The following is a 17445-nucleotide window of genomic DNA, read 5'->3' as shown; positions in this document are numbered from 1 at the left end:
AATAGTATTGCAGAAAGCCTGCCAGGCATTATGGTGCAGTGGAGCCTCATTGTGTGTACTAGTGACCGAGTCAGCATGTGGTTACTGCTATCAGTTATTTAGGGCACAGTGAGTGTTTCCCAGACGTCAGGTGACTGTCACACTGGGTCCTGCCGTCAGCCCCTGGTGGATTAACACAGAACTACACCTTGTTATTATGTCAGCATAGCTGGAGCCTTGACTTGGTCAGGGGGTATACGAGGTTAGCTCATGGTTCGTCATGCTAGGTATGACTTCATACAGCCATGTATCAGCACAGTGTTAAAGCTTTAGATCATTTAAGTCATTACTATAGCAATGTTCAGTAGGGCCCAGTCCTTCCTCCCTCACCATGTGACTTGTTATTTGTGGGGGACGGGAGATTTCAGGTCACATGGCCTAGGGAAAAACAATTAGCCCTCAAATGTATTAACCATTTGGATTTATAGATTGGATTGACATGGAGTCTTTTATTTACAAAAAGAGAAAAGCACAGCTACATGGAAATAAGTAGTCACACAGGACAGAATAGAAGGGTTATATAAATTCTGCCTACAGCGGAGACCTGACAATGGTTCTCCATAACACCAGGGTTGGGCTCAATTCCATTTCAATTCCAGAAGTACACAAAAATTCCAATTCTCTTCAATTAGGAAAATAGGAATTTGGTTTATTTTCCAAATTGACTGGAATTTTAATGGAATTGACCCCAGCCCTGCCAGACAAGTATTATCATTGTCATTAAGAGGAAAAGACTACAACTGTAATAACGGATGGTTTTGTGGTAGTAAAACGGTCTGGTTCTGGGTGGGTTCGGCTTGTTCGGCCCGTCCTCTCTTCCCATTTCCTCCTGGTGTGATATTGGTGGTCTAAAACTTGAACTCTTTGTATTTCTTGGCACCTCCTCGTGTGTCTTGAGGCTGGGCCTTCCTCTTCTTTTGCTGTGGGGTGGAGAGAGAGAGAGAAATGGAGAAGAAAATACTTAATATTGTCATACAAGGCGAACACTACAATCAAACCTTCTCCTCGTAGTGAAAGTGGCATATGACTCCAACCCCGTCAGTCACAAAATGTTGCAGGGCTGAGAAAAGGAAGGAGGGAGGCATGTGCACGCTGCTTTCACTCTGAAAACACTGCTATCCCCGGATGGCCATATTCAGAAGCAGAGACAACATTTCAACAAGAAAAAAAGACTGCAATAATAGCTATTATGAAAGTGGATAAAAAAATAAATAGAACAATTCCTAGAAGTTTCAGATTAAGTTTGAATAAGATTAAATCACTCAACTACAATGACTAAAAACAGATCCTAATCTTCACATCTAGTGTTCATTTATTCTGCTACATATGGGACTGGAGAAAGAGCCTTTCCAACGCAGTGCATACCAACATTCTCCTACCCTCACCTTGGCCCCTAGTGGCATAATACATTTCATGCTAATACTAAACAATAGCAATAATTAACCAGGGGGTGCATCTCAATTGTATTCCCTTGATTCCTCGCGTCCTCTTTCTTCGCATCCTTCTCAAAACGCATTGGAGAAGAAGGTCCGAGGGGAGGAACCACTGACTTTCTCCCACAATGTGTTTTGAGACGAGGAGAAAGGACATGAAGATACAAGAACACATCACTCAGATTCCCCCCGGGGCTTTCTAGCTCCTCATTACTGTGTGTATACTGACAAGTCTAGTACAAGTCACAGCTAGAAGAGCTTTCTCTGGCTGTCATATCTTTCTTAGTCTGAGCATGAGCGTCCTGGAGGAGTAGAAATGTGATCAGGAAAGGAGGATGTGGTAAACAATTACAAGACCTAACAATCATAATCTGGACCCTTTCTAAAATTATATGCCGAAATTGTTGCAACCCCTATTACTAGCCTGTTCAACCTCTCGTGTCGTCTGAGATTCCCAAAGATTGGAAAGCTGCCGCAGTCATCCGATATCTATCCTACCGTGTCTTTCTAAGGTCTTCGAAAGCCAAGTTAAACAGATCACCGATCATTTCGAATCCCATGGTACCTTCTCCGCTATGCAATCTGGTTTCAGAGCTGGTCATGGGTGCACCTCAGCCACGCTCAAGGTCCTAAACGATATCTTAACAACCATCGATAAGAAACAGTACTGTGCAGCCGTATTCGTCGACCTGGCCAAGGCTTTCGACTCTGTCATTCACCACATTCTTATCGGCAGACTCAACAGCCTTGGTTCCTCAAATGACTGCCTCGCCTGGTTCACCAACTACTTCTCTGATAGAGTTCAGTGTGTCAAATCGGAGGGCCTGTTGTCCAGGCCTCTGGCAGTCTCTATGGGGGTGCCACAGGGTTCAATTCTCGGGCCGACTCTCTTCTCTGTATACATCAATGATGTCGCTCTTGCTGCTGGTGAGTCTCTGATCCACCTCTACGCAGACGACACCATTCTGTATACCTCTGGCCCATCCTTGGACACTGAGTTAACAACCCTCCAGACGAGCTTCAATGCCATACAACTCTCCTTCCGTGGCCTCCAACTGCTCTTAAATACAAGTAGAACTAAATGCATGCTCTTCAACCGATCGCTGCCTGCACCTGCCCGCCCGTCCAGCATCACTACTCTAGACGGTTCTGACTTAGAATATGTGGACAACTACAAATACCTAGGTGTCTGGTTAGACTGTAAACTCTCCTTCCAGACTCACATAAAACATCTCCAATCCAAAGTTAAATATAGAATTGGCTTCCTATTTCGCAACAAAGCATCTTTCACTCATGCTGCCAAACATACCCTCGTAAAACTGACCATCTTACCGATCCTCGACTTTGGCGATGTCATTTACAAAATAGCCTCCAACACCCTACTCAACAAACTGGATGCAGTCTATCACAGTGCCATCCGTTTTGTCACCAAAGCCCCATATACTACCCACCACTGCGACCTGTACGCTCTCGTTGGCTGGCCCTCGCTTCAAACTCGTCGCCAAACCCACTGGCTCCAGGTCATCTACAAGACCCTGCTAGGTAAAGTCCCGCCTTATCTCTGCTCGCTGGTCACCATAGCTGCACCCACCCGTAGCACGCGTTCCAGCAGGTATATCTCTCTGGTCACCCCCAAAGCCAATTCCTCCTTTGGCCGCCTCTCCTTCCAGTTCTCTGCTGCCAATGACTGGAACAAACTACAAACATCTCTGAAACTGGAAACGTATCTCCCTTACTAGCTTTAAGCACCAGCTGTCAGAGCAGCTCACAGATCACTGCACCTGTGCATAGCCCAAACAACTACCTCTTCCCCTACTGTATTTATTCATTTATTTTGCTCCTTTGCACCCCAGTATTTCTACTTTGCACACTCATCTGTCAAATCTACCATTCCAGTGTTTTAATTGCTATATTGTATTTACTTCGCCACCATGGCCTATTTATTGCCTTTACCTCCCTTATCTCACCTCATTTGCTCACATTGTATATAGACTTATTTTTCTACTGTATGTTTGTTTTACTCCATGTGTAACTCTGTTGTTATATGTGTCGAACTGCTTTGATTTATCTTGGCCAGGTCGCAGTTGTAAATGAGAACTTGTTTTCAACTTGCCTACCTGGTTAAATAAAGGTGAAATAAAATTAATTCAAAAAAATAAGGAGCCAGGTTGTATTCATTAGTGAACATTGTAGAAAAAACGTTTTGCATCGCAGCTATATTTTTTGTACTGTAACAAATGGCCGGTACAGTTACAGTGTCTCAGGGTCACCTTCTGTTTGGCGGCGTGCTCGGCCACCATGTCGCTGAAGTCCTCCTTCTCCACCTGGGCCTCCTGGTTCCTGACGTGCTCCTCGTACTTCTGGGTCATGGCCATGGGGTCCAGCTCCAGCTCCTCTGGGGCCAGAGCCACTTCTACCCCCTGGAACTCCTGGCCTCCGCCCGCCTTACGACCCGCCATGGCCTGAGGAGGAGGAGAGTCAGACGGGAGACAAAGAAGCTCATCTGAAACGGTTCCCCATTCCCTGTAGTGTACTGCTTATGGCCTAAAGTGGGGATCGAGGGAGTTAGTGTGTATGTGGGTCATGTAGGTGTAGAGAAGTGTACGAGTGTACATCCATGAAGGCATGTTTAAAGAGATGGCAATGGATCTTCTACTTCCCCAGAGTCAGATCAACTCATGGATACCATTTGTATGTCTCCGCGTGCGGTTTAGAAGGAAGTTAGACGTAGTCTCGCGAGCCGATGGTAACTAGCGTTTGTGCAATGTCTGGAAGTCTACCGGTCCAGCTAGCACACAGCTAGAGGCTATGTGTTTGAGTACCAGTGCAAACACGTATGTATGTGATTGTTTGTGAAATATGCTCTGCGTATGTATGAGTAAGGGACTAACTATGTGTTGTGTTTTGGGTACGAGTGTTAACATGCCTACACCCCAGTGGTTGGTATGTGGTAGGTTTAGTAGTGATCTCTGATAGGGCGACTTTATCCAGACACAGTGTTTTTGCTATTGTCATTACCCCTGATACGTCGTAGATGTGTGTGGATGCCATCATGGCTGCTCCTCCAGAGCCTGTTCTCCTCTCTGGGAGCACCGTGAACAGCTGAGGAGTCTCATTCCTACACACACAGAGACGCATGTTTACATTTACATTTTACATTTAAGTCATTTAGCAGACGCTCTTATCCAGAGCGACTTACAAACACACACAATAGAGTAGAACGACACACACTCACAAATGAAATACTGGTGAATAGCCACACAACCTATTCCTGGCCACACTAACTCACCCGTCCATAGCCTCCTCGATCTTCTTCTTCCTCAGCTCAATGAGCTCTGGAGTCTCCATACCAGCAGGTACCGACGAGAAGCCTCCGGGAGTGATCAGACCACTGGAACACACACACACACACACACGCTCAGAGTTAATAAACCACTGATCACTGTTTTCAAGACAACACACACAACCCACTACAAATGGCAACCGGTAATTTGTTCCACGTGGCCAATGGCTTATTGATCCAATAGAAGAGAAAGACTGGTTCATTTCAAGTCCATGTCAACATGATGTGTTTAAAACAGCCAGTTAACGACACGTCTACCTGTCTGCCGGTGTGAAGAAGCCGGTTTCGTCTGGCTTCTCCTCATCACTCTCGTCCTCCTCCTCTTCCTCGGAAGACTCCTCGTCTGAAGGCTCCAGCTCTCCCCACGGCGTACGATCCACCTCCTCCTCCTCCGCCTTAGCCTACACACAGACATGTAGACAATAGGACAAGAGTTAACAGGCCATTGGCTCAAAGCAGACGGCTGTTGTGTCAGATATAGGAACATGTGGCAGTGAGGGGAGGGGGGGAAAGGTGTACGGTGGTGTTGTATGGTAAAGGAAGGGTGTATGGTCTATATGAGGGGAATCGGGCAGGGGTGTGAGGAAGATCTCACCTGGAAGTCAACGGCGTTGGTCCCGAACACGTCACCGTACAGAGGCTTTCCTGTCTCATCTACAGGAGGCTTCCCCCAGCCACCAGCATGGTAACCAAACGAACAGCTCTGAGAGACAACGGGGGGGGGGTCAATAAAAGCCTCAGTGTAGTAAGCTTCACAATACAGTATAAACACTTATTACATTGGAAAAAGTCTACTGGGGGACAATACAGGGGGACACAAATTGTTAAAGAGGATGGGCTTGATTCAATCCGTAGTGCTGAAAATCTGCGCTGTAGCGCGATTTCAATGTTAAAAGTCTAGCGTGTGTTCTCTGGAACATCGCCTTCACATTTCTAGCGCAGCTCTTCAGCGCTACGGACTGAACGGAGCCCTGTGTCTGCGTTAAGTCAGGCTTACCTCGGGGATGGGCGAGTTGAGCCCGGGGATCTTGAGGTTGGGGTAGGAGGGAGGGGGGCCGTATCTCTGCATGGCGATCAACCAGGGAGGGGGAACCTTGTGGGAGTTCTACACGGGAGGGGGGGAGGGGGGGGGGGGACAACTTTAGTGATGGGACAAGACCATGGTGCATCAGCAATATAAATGATTACAGTTCAATAAAACAAAGCAGAATTATAAAGTCATCCATCAATAACATTAAAGGTGGTAGTGGGATCGTAGGCTTCCACAGCAGAGTGAAAGTAGTAGTGGGATAATAAAAACATTAGGAAAAACTGACCGGTCCAACGGGCATGCCCAGAGCAATACGCAGCTCGTCTGACAGGTCGCCTGGTTTCTTCTCCTTCAGCCTTGTCTCAAACTCTTTCCCCTGTAGCGAGCGAGAGAAACGGAGATTGTAAGAGTCAACATTTCATTCCTAACACTAATTCACCAGAGTACACTGACTACCATCTGTTTATTCAAGACCCAACAACAAGGAAGTAATGAGGGAAACCCAAACCAACCACCGATTACAGCCCTGATTATTCCATTCAAGGTCCAATCAATCAACAGGCTCTTGGAAGTAGGAGTAGAGTTTATGATGTAAGGTGCTGTATACAGTGGAGTCCTCCATTGAGCGGTCAGACATCCTTACCTCGTAGTAGAGGTCACCGTGGATGGAGAGTTTAGGCTTCATCTGCCACTTGAAGAAGGCGTCGTGGAGCTTCTGGTAGTCGATGTCGATCTTGCCCATCTTGGGACGCACCTTCTCCCTCATCTTGGTCTTCATGGTCTTGGCATCCTCCTGTAAGCAGAGTACCACGGCATTCAGTCTGACTTCTGCCAAAGTGTTTCACTGGTCTATTTTATACAGCTGTTCATGTAACACATATTTAACGGTTGTGTGTTATTTATTGATGTTTTGTAATAAACTTGAAGTAAACGTCGCATGAAACAGAAAAATACACAGGCCATGTTTGTATACTTTAAAAACGATCATTTTCCTCAAGCTAGCCGAAAACTAAGGCCTGGAGCATCTATCAGGGAGATGAACATGGTGTTAACAGCCAGCACCCCCTTGTGACCACTTAGGTTGCTACAACCCCCACCTTTTCCAGCTGGAACCACCAGCCAGTCCCTCCTTGTGCCAACTGTCTGGTGCTACTACCGCTCTATTGGACAGAACCACCTACCTTCTCCTGTAAAGCTTCTCTGGTACCCCTCTATTGGACAGAACCGCCTACCTTCTCCTGTAAAGCTTCTCTGGTACCCCTCTATTGGACAGAACCATCTACCTTCTCCTGTAAAGCTTCTCTGATACCGCTCTATTGGACAGAACCACCTACCTTCTCCTGTAAAGCTTCTCTGGTGGCCCTCTATTGGACAGAACCACCTACCTTCTCCTGTAAAGCTTCTCTGGTACCCCTCTATTGGACAGAACCACCTACCTTCTCCTGTAAAAATTCTCTGGTAGCCCTCTATTGGACAGAACCACCTACCTTCTCCTGTAAAGCTTCTCTCATCTCCTGGATGCCTGTCCTCTTGATGAACTCTGGCAGCTCGAAAGGGGGCTTCTCGATACCCCTCTTGCCCTGGAGGTACTTCCTCTTGAAGCACCAGTGTCGGGGGACGGGCACCGTGTTCCTGGTGGCCTTCAGGTGCACCAGCAGCTTGGGTTCCTGCGCCGTCACGTCGTGCATCTCCACCACGTCAGGACGCGCCACCAACTGGAGGACGAGGTCAAAAATCAACATCGGACACAGATCTCCATCAATCTCCTTTTCCCTTAAAACATCTCCGGTGACCACCCACACAAACTGAATCAGCACATATAGACTCAAGCATTTATGAGTAAAGTGTTAGGTACAGAACAACTTCTACACCAACTTAATCAATATACAGGACCTATAATGTCTAACTCTTAAGAAGCAGGTGAATGTATTACCTGTTTGAGTTCAGCCACAGTTAGTCTGTTCATTCTCCTCAGCTTCTTCTTAGACATCTTGGGAACATCTGGTCTGATCTCCTGCACACACACACACACACACACACACAAGGAATGACCACGAGGACAACTTCCAAGGTCAACACTTCAACAGAGAGAGCACTGGAAGATGACACTATGTCTGTGTCCCAATCGTTCACCTTTCCTCCCCGAAGGGAAGTAAACAAGTGCACACTACTTATGGCATTAGGGTAGAGAATTGGGACTACGCAGCATGTAAACACTCCTGTTTGAGAAGTATTTTTTTCATCCAAGCTCAGGAATGGAGAGAATTTAGAGGAGAGATGAATACTAACGTCGTCACTGTCGTCGCTGTCTTTCTTTTCCTCCTCAAATCCCTTCTTCCTCATTAGAGCAGGAGCCGGCTCCTTCTCCGGTTCCTTCTCCTTCTCCTTCTTCACGTCATCAGTCAGCTGAGAGGGACGGACACAAACACAGTTCATTAGAACTGTTCATTAGCAAATGTCTAACGCGCAAACAGATTCCATCGTTAAATCAACACAACATAATGATTCACTTTCATGCGTGTTCAAAGGTTCTTGAAACCACTGCGCACAGAACTGGTGAGTACACTGAACCTGATGTTGTGATTTTACTTTAATTTTCGGCCATTAAAACACTAAATATGAAGAATAACACTGGACACATCTCTAGGATGTTTTGACAGATTTTTCATAAAGAATCATAAAGCCAATATCTAAAATGGAGGCCCTCACCTTGAAGGCCTCAAAGATCCTCTTGAAGAAAATGAAGTTAGGATCGTAGATCTCCGGTTCCTCTGTAATATACTCGATCTCCACCTCAGGCTCTTTCTCCTTCTCTCCATCCTCCTCTTTCTTCTCCTCCGCATGCTCCCTCTTCTCCTGCTCACGCCTCTTCTTGTTCTTCTTCTTACGGTTCCTGCGCTTACGATTTTTCTGAGAAGGGGAGAATGAAAAAGATAACAACTGAAACTAGGGCTGGGCGGTATACCATATTTTATGATATACCGGTATTGATGCAGGGACCGGTTTGGGTTTTTACTTTACCTTCTATACCGGTATTTGAATGTTTGGTTTGTTAAATGTGATACGCCATGTGTAATGTCAATTTTTATAGTTTACTTCGCTACTTGAGTCATCTCTCTCTCGCGCTTTCTCTCCGTGCCACTTTCCACAAAGACCTAGCCACGCCCCCTGTCACTCAAGGAGCGCATTTGATGTTCCTCAACCACGAGACACTTGCATTCAGTCTGCATGGTCAATGCAGCACATGCAACAATGTTGATGACAACAATGCTGTTTTCATTTTGCTTCTTAATATAAATCCACTAGCGTTCTATATTGACACTATTTGTTTGTGTTTCTTACATCAGCAAACAGCTAGTTTGTCTTTTCTTAGCAAGTTGCCCTAAATCTTGTGAGACGCTAATTGTTAGCCGCTAATGCTAATAGCTAGCTAGCTAATAAAATGTACTGACTAAGAGCAAACGTAGCTAGCTAATACAGCCTGATAATACTAGTGATGGTGTAGACCTAAATCAACATGCTGTTTGTGAAACAGTATCTTCTAAATCAAAGAGGAATATGCAAAGCAAGAATATGTTAGCCACATGAAGTAGCTAAGAGAAAACATGCAAGCTTGTAGGGTCCCCTAGGAAACACTTATCAACACTTTAGTTCCTACCCTGTCACAATAACTCCTCCCTGGCATTTTAATTCATTGTCATCTCAAACAACACTGTATTCAAAGTGCCCACTATTATATTCTAACTATAGAATAAAAATTATATTCCCATGATTCCAACAGTTTTGCTCTAATTCGCAAGTACAGTCGCAACATTTGGTTAAAAATAAATCCTAGATTATTTGCATATATCGTGAGCCTTACATGGTAGTGTGGAAATTCTCAATTGAGCAGTGCTGTAAAGTACTTAAGTAGTACTTGAAAGTATTTTTTACTTAAGTTGTTTTTTTTGGAATCTTTACTATTTTTTACAACTTTTACTTCACTACATTCTTTAAAAAAATACTGTACTTTTTACTCCATCCATTTTCCCTGACACCTAAAACTACTCGTTACATTTTGAATGCTTAGCAGGACAGGAAAATGGTCTAATTCACGCACTTGTCAAGAGAACATCCCTGTCATCTACTGCCTCTGATCTGGAGGACTCACTAAACACAAATGCTTTGTTTGTAAATTATGTTGGAGTGTGCCCCTGGCTATCTGTAAAAAAAAATATTGTTATTATTATTATTTTTTTAAATGGTACCATCTGATTTTCTTAATATAGGGAATTTTAAATGGTTTATACTTTTACTTTTGATACTTAAGTACATTTTATCAATTACATTTTCTTTTGATACTTTGTTGTTTTGATTGATGCTGAATTGAACAGTGTAAAACTCATTGAAATCACTTAGAATATGTGTGTTGCCACCCTGGGATCACTCACTACTAATAAAGCAAATGTAGGACTTTAAATATTCAAAAACAAAAAATAACGTCCATGTTTTTTTTTAAATACCGCATGTTTTTTTGTTTTTTTAAATACCGTGATACAATATTTTGGCCATATCGCCCCGCCCTAACTGACACCGTTTCCTACTCCTCATGCCTCTAAGAGCTTACGTCGATTGAAACAGAAGCTTCCCTATCAAGCAGGTTATCAATACGAGGCATGCCAACTTGACCCCTGACCCTCTGAGCTTCAGGAGTAACAGGGTGAATCTCAACGGTCTTTTCTTGACTCTTCATGGCCTCTCCCCTCGCATCCTTCTCAAAACACATTGGAGGAAAATATCCAAGGTTCCTCCCCTTGGACATTATCCTCCGATACCTTTTGAGAAGGAGGCGAGAGGACACGAGGAATCAAGGAAACACAATTGAGTTTCAACCAAAGACAGCAGGATGGGATGAGGGGAATTAATACAACACTCACGTCTTTCTTAGAGAGAGAACCGTCGTCCTCTTCAGTCTCAGACAGGACGGCAGCGGAGGAGTTGTTCATCTCCATCTCTGGGCTCTCCTCCTCCTCCTCTTCTGGAAGATAGAAAACACAGAGATCATTCCCTGGCCAGGTCAAGGTCCAACAGGGCTCTTCACCCAGGACAATATTACTAAGACTGCAGTAGTTCCATTGGGATGATATCATGCACTCTTGGTGCATCTGGGCTTTTATTCACAAAGCATCTCAAAGTAGTTCTGATTTATTAATTATGATCTTAAAAAGCTAAACTGATCCTAGATCAGTACTCCTACTCCAAATACGGGCCATGATTCATTCCTCCAGTGTGTAGTTCCAGGTTCTGACCTGTGGGGGCGGCGCCGAGCTGCTCCTGTCTGATCTCCTTCAGTTGGAGAATCTTCTCCAGAGCCTGGGGGATCTTAGGACCGACGCCCACATCCTCTCCCTGCCACACCTGACACACACACACAACACCAAGACGGATTTTACTGTCCTGCTAGACGGATGCAATTATATTCTGCCATGGCTTATCCTGTGTTATTATGCCCTCTGAGTAACTCAAAGACTATAACAAAATCAATGGGGGCCCCATGCCATGACATTTTTGGAAATGTAGATTCTCCCTAACGGTCAAATTGTTATTTTGTTGATTGTTAGTTTTCAAAGACGATCGTGTTTAAAAATATATAGCTCCATTATCTTTTCGACATACATTATATCTGGTTTTAGTTGTTTAAATGTACACTGAAAAATTAACCACGATGAAAATGATTTTCTAGCAACAAAAATTATATTTTATTATATATTTTGGAGTGCGGCAACGATTAAGCAGTGGTGGGGGAAACACTGTGGTTCGTACCTCTCTGGCGTCCTCTCCAGGTGGAGGGGGAACTCTCTGTCTCTGGCTATGCATCATGGACATTCCAGGAGGAGGTGGGTTCATTCCACCAGGATTCATTCCAGGAGGGGGGGGGTTCATTCCACCAGGATTCATTCCAGGGGGGGGTGGGTTCATTCCACCAGGGTTCACACCTACAACAACACCCAGATCTCAACTGACACCAACAACACCAACGTACCAGGTGTGTGTCACCGTCAACACAACAGCTTTACAGACTTAACAGCCTTCACACTGTTCTTAAAAATAGAAAGGAATGCCATTGGATATGTTTAGATTGGGAGAGTGACTGTGTTAAGCCAATATGCGTGACTATGTGTGAGTATATGTTGTCTACAAAGTGTGCGCTGTAGACAAATCAATTCCCCCGTGAGGGACAAAGTTGTATGGGAAGTTAGGATTGACATTTTAGTGTTGATGGCAGGCCAAGGACTGACCTCTCATCATGGGGGGCATCATGCCAGGTGGTCGTGACCCCGGGTCAGACATCCTGGGCCCTGGTCCTCCATGCTGCCTCTTAGCCAGCTCCTGCTGCCTCTCATGTTCCAGCATCACCGCCGCCTGACGGAGGAGAGAGGAGACATGGAGGGAGGAGAGAGAGGAGACGTGGAGAGAGGAGTGAGAGGAGACGTGGAGAGAGGAGTGAGAGGAGTGAGAGGAGACGTGGAGAGAGGAGTGAGAGGAGACGTGGAGAGAGGAGTGAGAGGAGACGTGGAGAGAGGAGTGAGAGGAGACGTGGAGAGAGGAGTGAGAGGAGACGTGGAGGGAGGAGTGAGAGGAGTGAGAGGAGACATGGAGGGAGGGGACATGGAGAGAGGAGAGAGAGGAGACATGGAGGGAGGAGAGAGAGGAGACATGGAGAGAGGAGAGAGAGGAGGGAGGAGACATGGAGGGAGGAGAGAGGAGACATGGAGGGAGGAGAGAGAGGAGACATGGAGGGAGGAGTGAGAGGAGACATGGAGAGAGGAGAGAGAGGAGGGAGGAGACATGGAGGGAGGAGAGAGAGGAGGGAGGAGACATGGAGGGAGGAGAGAGAGGAGACATGGAGGGAGGAGAGAGAGGAGACATGGAGAGAGGAGAGAGAGGAGAGAGGAGACATGGAGGGAGGAGAGAGAGGAGACATGGAGAGAGGAGAGAGAGGAGGGAGGAGACATGGAGGGAGGAGAGAGGAGACATGGAGGGAGGAGAGAGAGGAGACATGGAGGGAGGAGTGAGAGGAGACATGGAGGGAGGAGTGAGAGGAGACATGGAGGGAGGAGTGAGAGGAGACATGGAGGGAGGAGAGAGAGGAGACATGGAGAGAGGAGTGAGAGGAGACATGGAGGGAGGAGTGAGAGGAGACATGGAGGGAGGAGTGAGAGGAGACATGGAGGGAGGAGAGAGAGGAGACATGGAGAGAGGAGTGAGAGGAGACGTGGAGAGAGGAGTGAGAGGAGACGTGGAGGGAGGGGAGAGGAGTGAGGGAGGAGTGAGAGGAGACATGGAGGGAGGAGTGAGAGGAGACATGGAGGGAGGAGAGAGAGGAGACATGGAGGGATGAGTGAGAGGAGACATGGAGGGAGGAGAGAGAGGAGACATGGAGAGAGGAGAGAGAGGAGGGAGGAGACATGGAGGGAGGAGAGAGAGGAGACATGGAGGGAGGAGAGAGAGGAGACATGGAGGGAGGAGTGAGAGGAGACATGGAGGGAGAGGACATGGAGGGAGAGGACATGGAGGGAGGGGACACGGAGGGAGGGGACACGGAGGGAGGGGAGAGGAGACATGGAGAGAAGGGAGAGGAGGGAGGAGACATGGAGGGAGGAGAGAGAGGAGACATGGAGGGAGGAGTGAGAGGAGACATGGAGGGAGGAGTGAGAGGAGACATGGAGGGAGGAGAGAGAGGAGACATGGAGAGAAGGGAGAGGAGGGAGGAGACATGGAGGGAGGAGAGAGAGGAGACATGGAGAGAGGAGTGAGAGGAGACATGGAGGGAGGAGTGAGAGGAGACATGGAGGGAGGAGAGAGAGGAGACATGGAGGGAGGAGTGAGAGGAGACATGGAGGGAGGAGTGAGAGGAGACGTGGAGAGAGGAGTGAGAGGAGACATGGAGAGAGGAGTGAGAGGAGACATGGAGGGATGAGTGAGAGGAGACATGGAGGGAGGAGTGAGAGGAGACATGGAGGGAGGAGAGAGAGGAGACATGGAGGGATGAGTGAGAGGAGACATGGAGAGAGGAGTGAGAGGAGACATGGAGGGAGGAGTGAGAGGAGACATGGAGGGATGAGTGAGAGGAGACATGGAGGGAGGAGTGAGAGGAGACATGGAGGGAGGAGTGAGAGGAGACGTGGAGAGAGGAGTGAGAGGAGACATGGAGGGATGAGTGAGAGGAGACATGGAGGGAGGAGTGAGAGGAGACATGGAGGGAGGAGAGAGAGGAGACATGGAGGGAGGAGTGAGAGGAGACATGGAGGGAGGAGAGAGAGGAGGGAGGAGACATGGAGGGAGGAGTGAGAGGAGACATGGAGGGAGGAGAGAGAGGAGACATGGAGGGAGGAGAGAGAGGAGACATGGAGAGAGGAGTGAGAGGAGACGTGGAGAGAGGAGTGAGAGGAGACGTGGAGAGAGGAGTGAGAGGAGACGTGGAGGGAGGAGTGAGAGGAGACATGGAGGGATGAGTGAGAGGGAGACATGGAGGGATGAGTGAGAGGAGACATGGAGGGAGGAGTGAGAGGAGACATGGAGGGAGGAGTGAGAGGAGACATGGAGGGAGGGGACATGGAGGGAGGAGAGAGGAGGAGACATGGAGGGAGGAGTGAGAGGAGACATGGAGAGAGGAGTGAGAGGAGACATGGAGGGATGAGTGAGAGGAGACATGGAGGGAGGAGTGAGAGGAGACATGGAGGGATGAGTGAGAGGAGACATGGAGGGAGGAGTGAGAGGAGACATGGAGGGAGGAGTGAGAGGAGACATGGAGGGAGGAGTGAGAGGAGACATGGAGGGAGGAGTGAGAGGAGACATGGAGGGAGGGGACATGGAGGGAGGAGAGAGGAGGAGACATGGAGGGAGGAGTGAGAGGAGACATGGAGAGAGGAGAGAGAGGAGGGAGGAGACATGGAGGGAGGAGTGAGAGGAGACATGGAGGGAGGAGTGAGAGGAGACATGGAGGGAGGGGAGAGAGGAGGAGACATGGAGGGAGGGGAGAGAGGAGGAGACATGGAGGGAGGGGACAGAGGAGGAGACATGGAGGGAGGGGAGAGAGGAGGAGACATGGAGGGAGGGGAGAGAGGAGGAGACATGGAGGGAGGGGAGAGAGGAGGAGACATGGAGGGAGGGGAGAGAGGAGGAGACATGGAGGGAGGGGAGAGAGGAGGAGACATGGAGGGAGGGGAGAGGAGTGAGGGAGGGAGGAGACATGGAGGGAGGGGAGAGTGGAGGGAGAGAGATATGTTTCAACTTCCAAGCAAGGTAAAGCGGCTGTATGATAACTTTGGGATTGGTTGTCACAACACCACTGATAAATCATTTAGATGGGAGAAAGACATGAAAATAAGTCTCCTCCAGGTCTTACCCTTTTCTGCTGCTCCAGAAGCTCCTGCTCCTTCATGTGCTCTTCCATAGCACGGGACTCCCCCTGAAATACACACATACAAAATGGCAAATCTATACCAGAACTCCTCTTCATTCCCATTGCAATAGAAGGCAGACTACATTACAACTAGGGCCTGGAGTCTTTCCTTACTCAGGTAAAACTCAGGGCACAATGTGGGGCCATATTTGGAGGTCTGAGGCCATACACCTGTGGCAGGTAGCCTAGCGGTTAGAGCGTTGGGCCAGCAGCCGAGAGGTCGCTGGTTTGAATACCTGAGCCGACAAGGTGAAAAATCTGTCGATGTGCCTTAGAGCAAGGCACTTAACACTAATTTGGTCCAGGGGCACCGTACTATGGCCGACCCTGTAAAACAACACATTTCACTGCACCTATGCGGTGTATATGACAATTCAACATCCTACTCGAGTCTAGGATCAGGTCTTATCTGTCCATACGCTCTTCAAAAATTATAATCTAAAAGACAAGACTGATCCTAGACCAGCACTGCTACTCCGAGAGGCTTACTGAATGCAGGCCAAGATCGTACCTGCTGCTTGGCCCTCTCCTCGTGCTGCATCATCATGGCGGCCCTCTGCTGCACCATCTTCAGCTGGTCCTCCTGGGAGAGGCCAGGGGGCATGCCTGGAGGCTCCATGCCCATACGCATCCCTGGTGGAGGGGGGCCACCTGCCATCATGCTCATCGCCTGGAGCATACCCATACCAGGAGGCATGGGGGGCATGGGCATCGGGGGCATGGGGGGGATTCCTGGCATCTGGGGGAGGAAGGAAAGCTGGTTGTTGGTTAAGTTGTTTTCAATTACGGTAAGTTTTTTTCCCTGGACCATGTGAGAACCAGAAAAACGTATTCCTGGTCAGATCACACAGTCAAGGTAAAACTCCTGGTCCTGTTCATGACAGATTGATGAACTACTGCAGAGTTTATAGCTAAATAATCCCAGTGATGAAATGTAAGAATGAGATTCGATTAGACCGTCTAAAAACCTTATAGGGTCGGTTGGTGCTGACCTGCGGGGTCATAGGTTTATCATCACTCCCTAGGTTGGGTTTGCTGAGCATCATTCCAGTCTGAGTGGGGGGGAAAACACAGATCAATGGATCATATTGACAGATGAAGTACACTCCACTCAACCTCACACATGCACTAGCGCACGTGAACACACACACACACATACAACTGACCTGCATCATGTATCCCTTGAGCCTGTCCAGCATCTCCTCTCTGGGACCTTAGGAAGGAGAAAAATAATAACTGTAAACCAACAATGAACACGATAAATAACATAGGACAACAACAACAAATGTTTAATTACAAATTAAATAAGTTTAAATTCAACTTAGTCGCTCGCGCAATGATGCTGACAACAAAGGCTCGTGCGCGACTACCATGTATCACTTTAGCTTATCAGTTATTAAACACCCGAGTGATTAGCTGTTAGCTATCAATCAAAATTGACTAGTTCGTTAGCTAACGAATGGACATTCGTAGAAAAGTTCTCTTCGTAGAGATGGTGAACAAACTTGTAATATAGTAATTGTGTAGGTAACTAGCTGATCATTTGCACTCTCCTTTAATTCCACGAAGGCCTGCTATGTAGCTAGCTAACTTGCCGCGGAACTAAATATGGTTAACCTGTTAGCAACAAGCTATAGTAGCTAGCAGGCTAGCTACACACAATGCACGCATTCGTCCCATTTAAAGCTTGCTACTTCGGCTTCTTACCCATGTTGGGTGCGCCTAGCTCGCCTAGCTTGGCTTGAAGCTCTGGGTTGGTCCATGTATTGAGGGCCGCCACAGAGCTCCCCAAGTCGGAGGGCATAGGTTCGGTCCCCGGCGGTCCGTCAGATGCCATCTCGAAATTCTACCGATCAATGGCTCTCTACAGAAACAACAGAAACGAGAGCAACGAGAACCAGACGAATCATGAAAGGCACGATGGGAAATTTCAGTATACCGGAACAAGCAGTTGGAGAAATCTGGGTAATGTAGTCAGTGGTAAGAGGAATAACTGCGTTTCCAAATTACAACCACTAGATGATAGCAGAGCCATGGATTTGGAGAGTTTGTAACAATGCAGTTTCTGCAATATGATGCATTAATACGACACTACAACATTCTATGGCAGCCATGTTAGCTCCACGTTAACATTATATGGGGAATATTATGTGGG

General features: G+C 47.4%; 1 protein-coding gene across 3 annotated transcripts; it reads right to left on the bottom strand.

Moving 5' to 3' along the window:
- Positions 1-468: 468 nt before the first annotated feature.
- sf3b2 (Splicing factor 3B subunit 2) lies at positions 469-17212 on the bottom strand. 3 transcript variants are annotated; one of them, XM_082964491.1, is made up of 22 exons: positions 16998-17212; positions 16457-16503; positions 16259-16342; positions 15802-16029; positions 15234-15296; positions 12124-12247; positions 11648-11820; positions 11134-11242; positions 10762-10862; positions 8555-8755; positions 8135-8251; positions 7779-7859; positions 7333-7560; positions 6489-6638; positions 6132-6221; positions 5813-5920; positions 5411-5518; positions 5074-5216; positions 4762-4863; positions 4491-4590; positions 3743-3934; positions 469-959 (listed from the first exon to the last, which is right to left on the bottom strand). In XM_082964491.1, the coding sequence occupies exons 1-22, from the start codon at positions 17125-17127 to the stop codon at positions 888-890; spliced, it is 2751 nt and encodes a 916-aa protein (XP_082820617.1). In that variant the 5' UTR covers positions 17128-17212; the 3' UTR covers positions 469-887.
- Between the last annotated feature and the right edge of the window lie 233 nt (positions 17213-17445).

Source organism: Salmo salar, chromosome 18, assembly GCF_965601325.2.
Source record: "Salmo salar chromosome 18, fSalSal1, whole genome shotgun sequence".
In the NCBI taxonomy this organism is placed as follows: Eukaryota; Metazoa; Chordata; class Actinopteri; order Salmoniformes; family Salmonidae; genus Salmo; species Salmo salar.
The sequence above is the reverse complement of the archived record's forward strand: the minus strand, read 5'-3'. Positions and strand labels throughout refer to the sequence as shown.

Bases quoted from the DNA above. Each gene is read 5' to 3' on its own strand.
- sf3b2 (XM_082964491.1), bottom strand. From the start codon at position 17,127: ATGGCATCTGACGGACCGCCGGGGACCGAACCTATGCCCTCCGACTTG. The intron at 5,217-5,410 runs GTGAGATCTTCC...GTCTGTGTGTAG, and splicing joins CCAACGCCGTTGACTTCCAG to GCTAAGGCGGAGGAGGAGGA. The intron at 960-3,742 runs GTGACCCTGAGA...TCCACCCCACAG, and splicing joins AGCACGCCGCCAAACAGAAG to CAAAAGAAGAGGAAGGCCCA.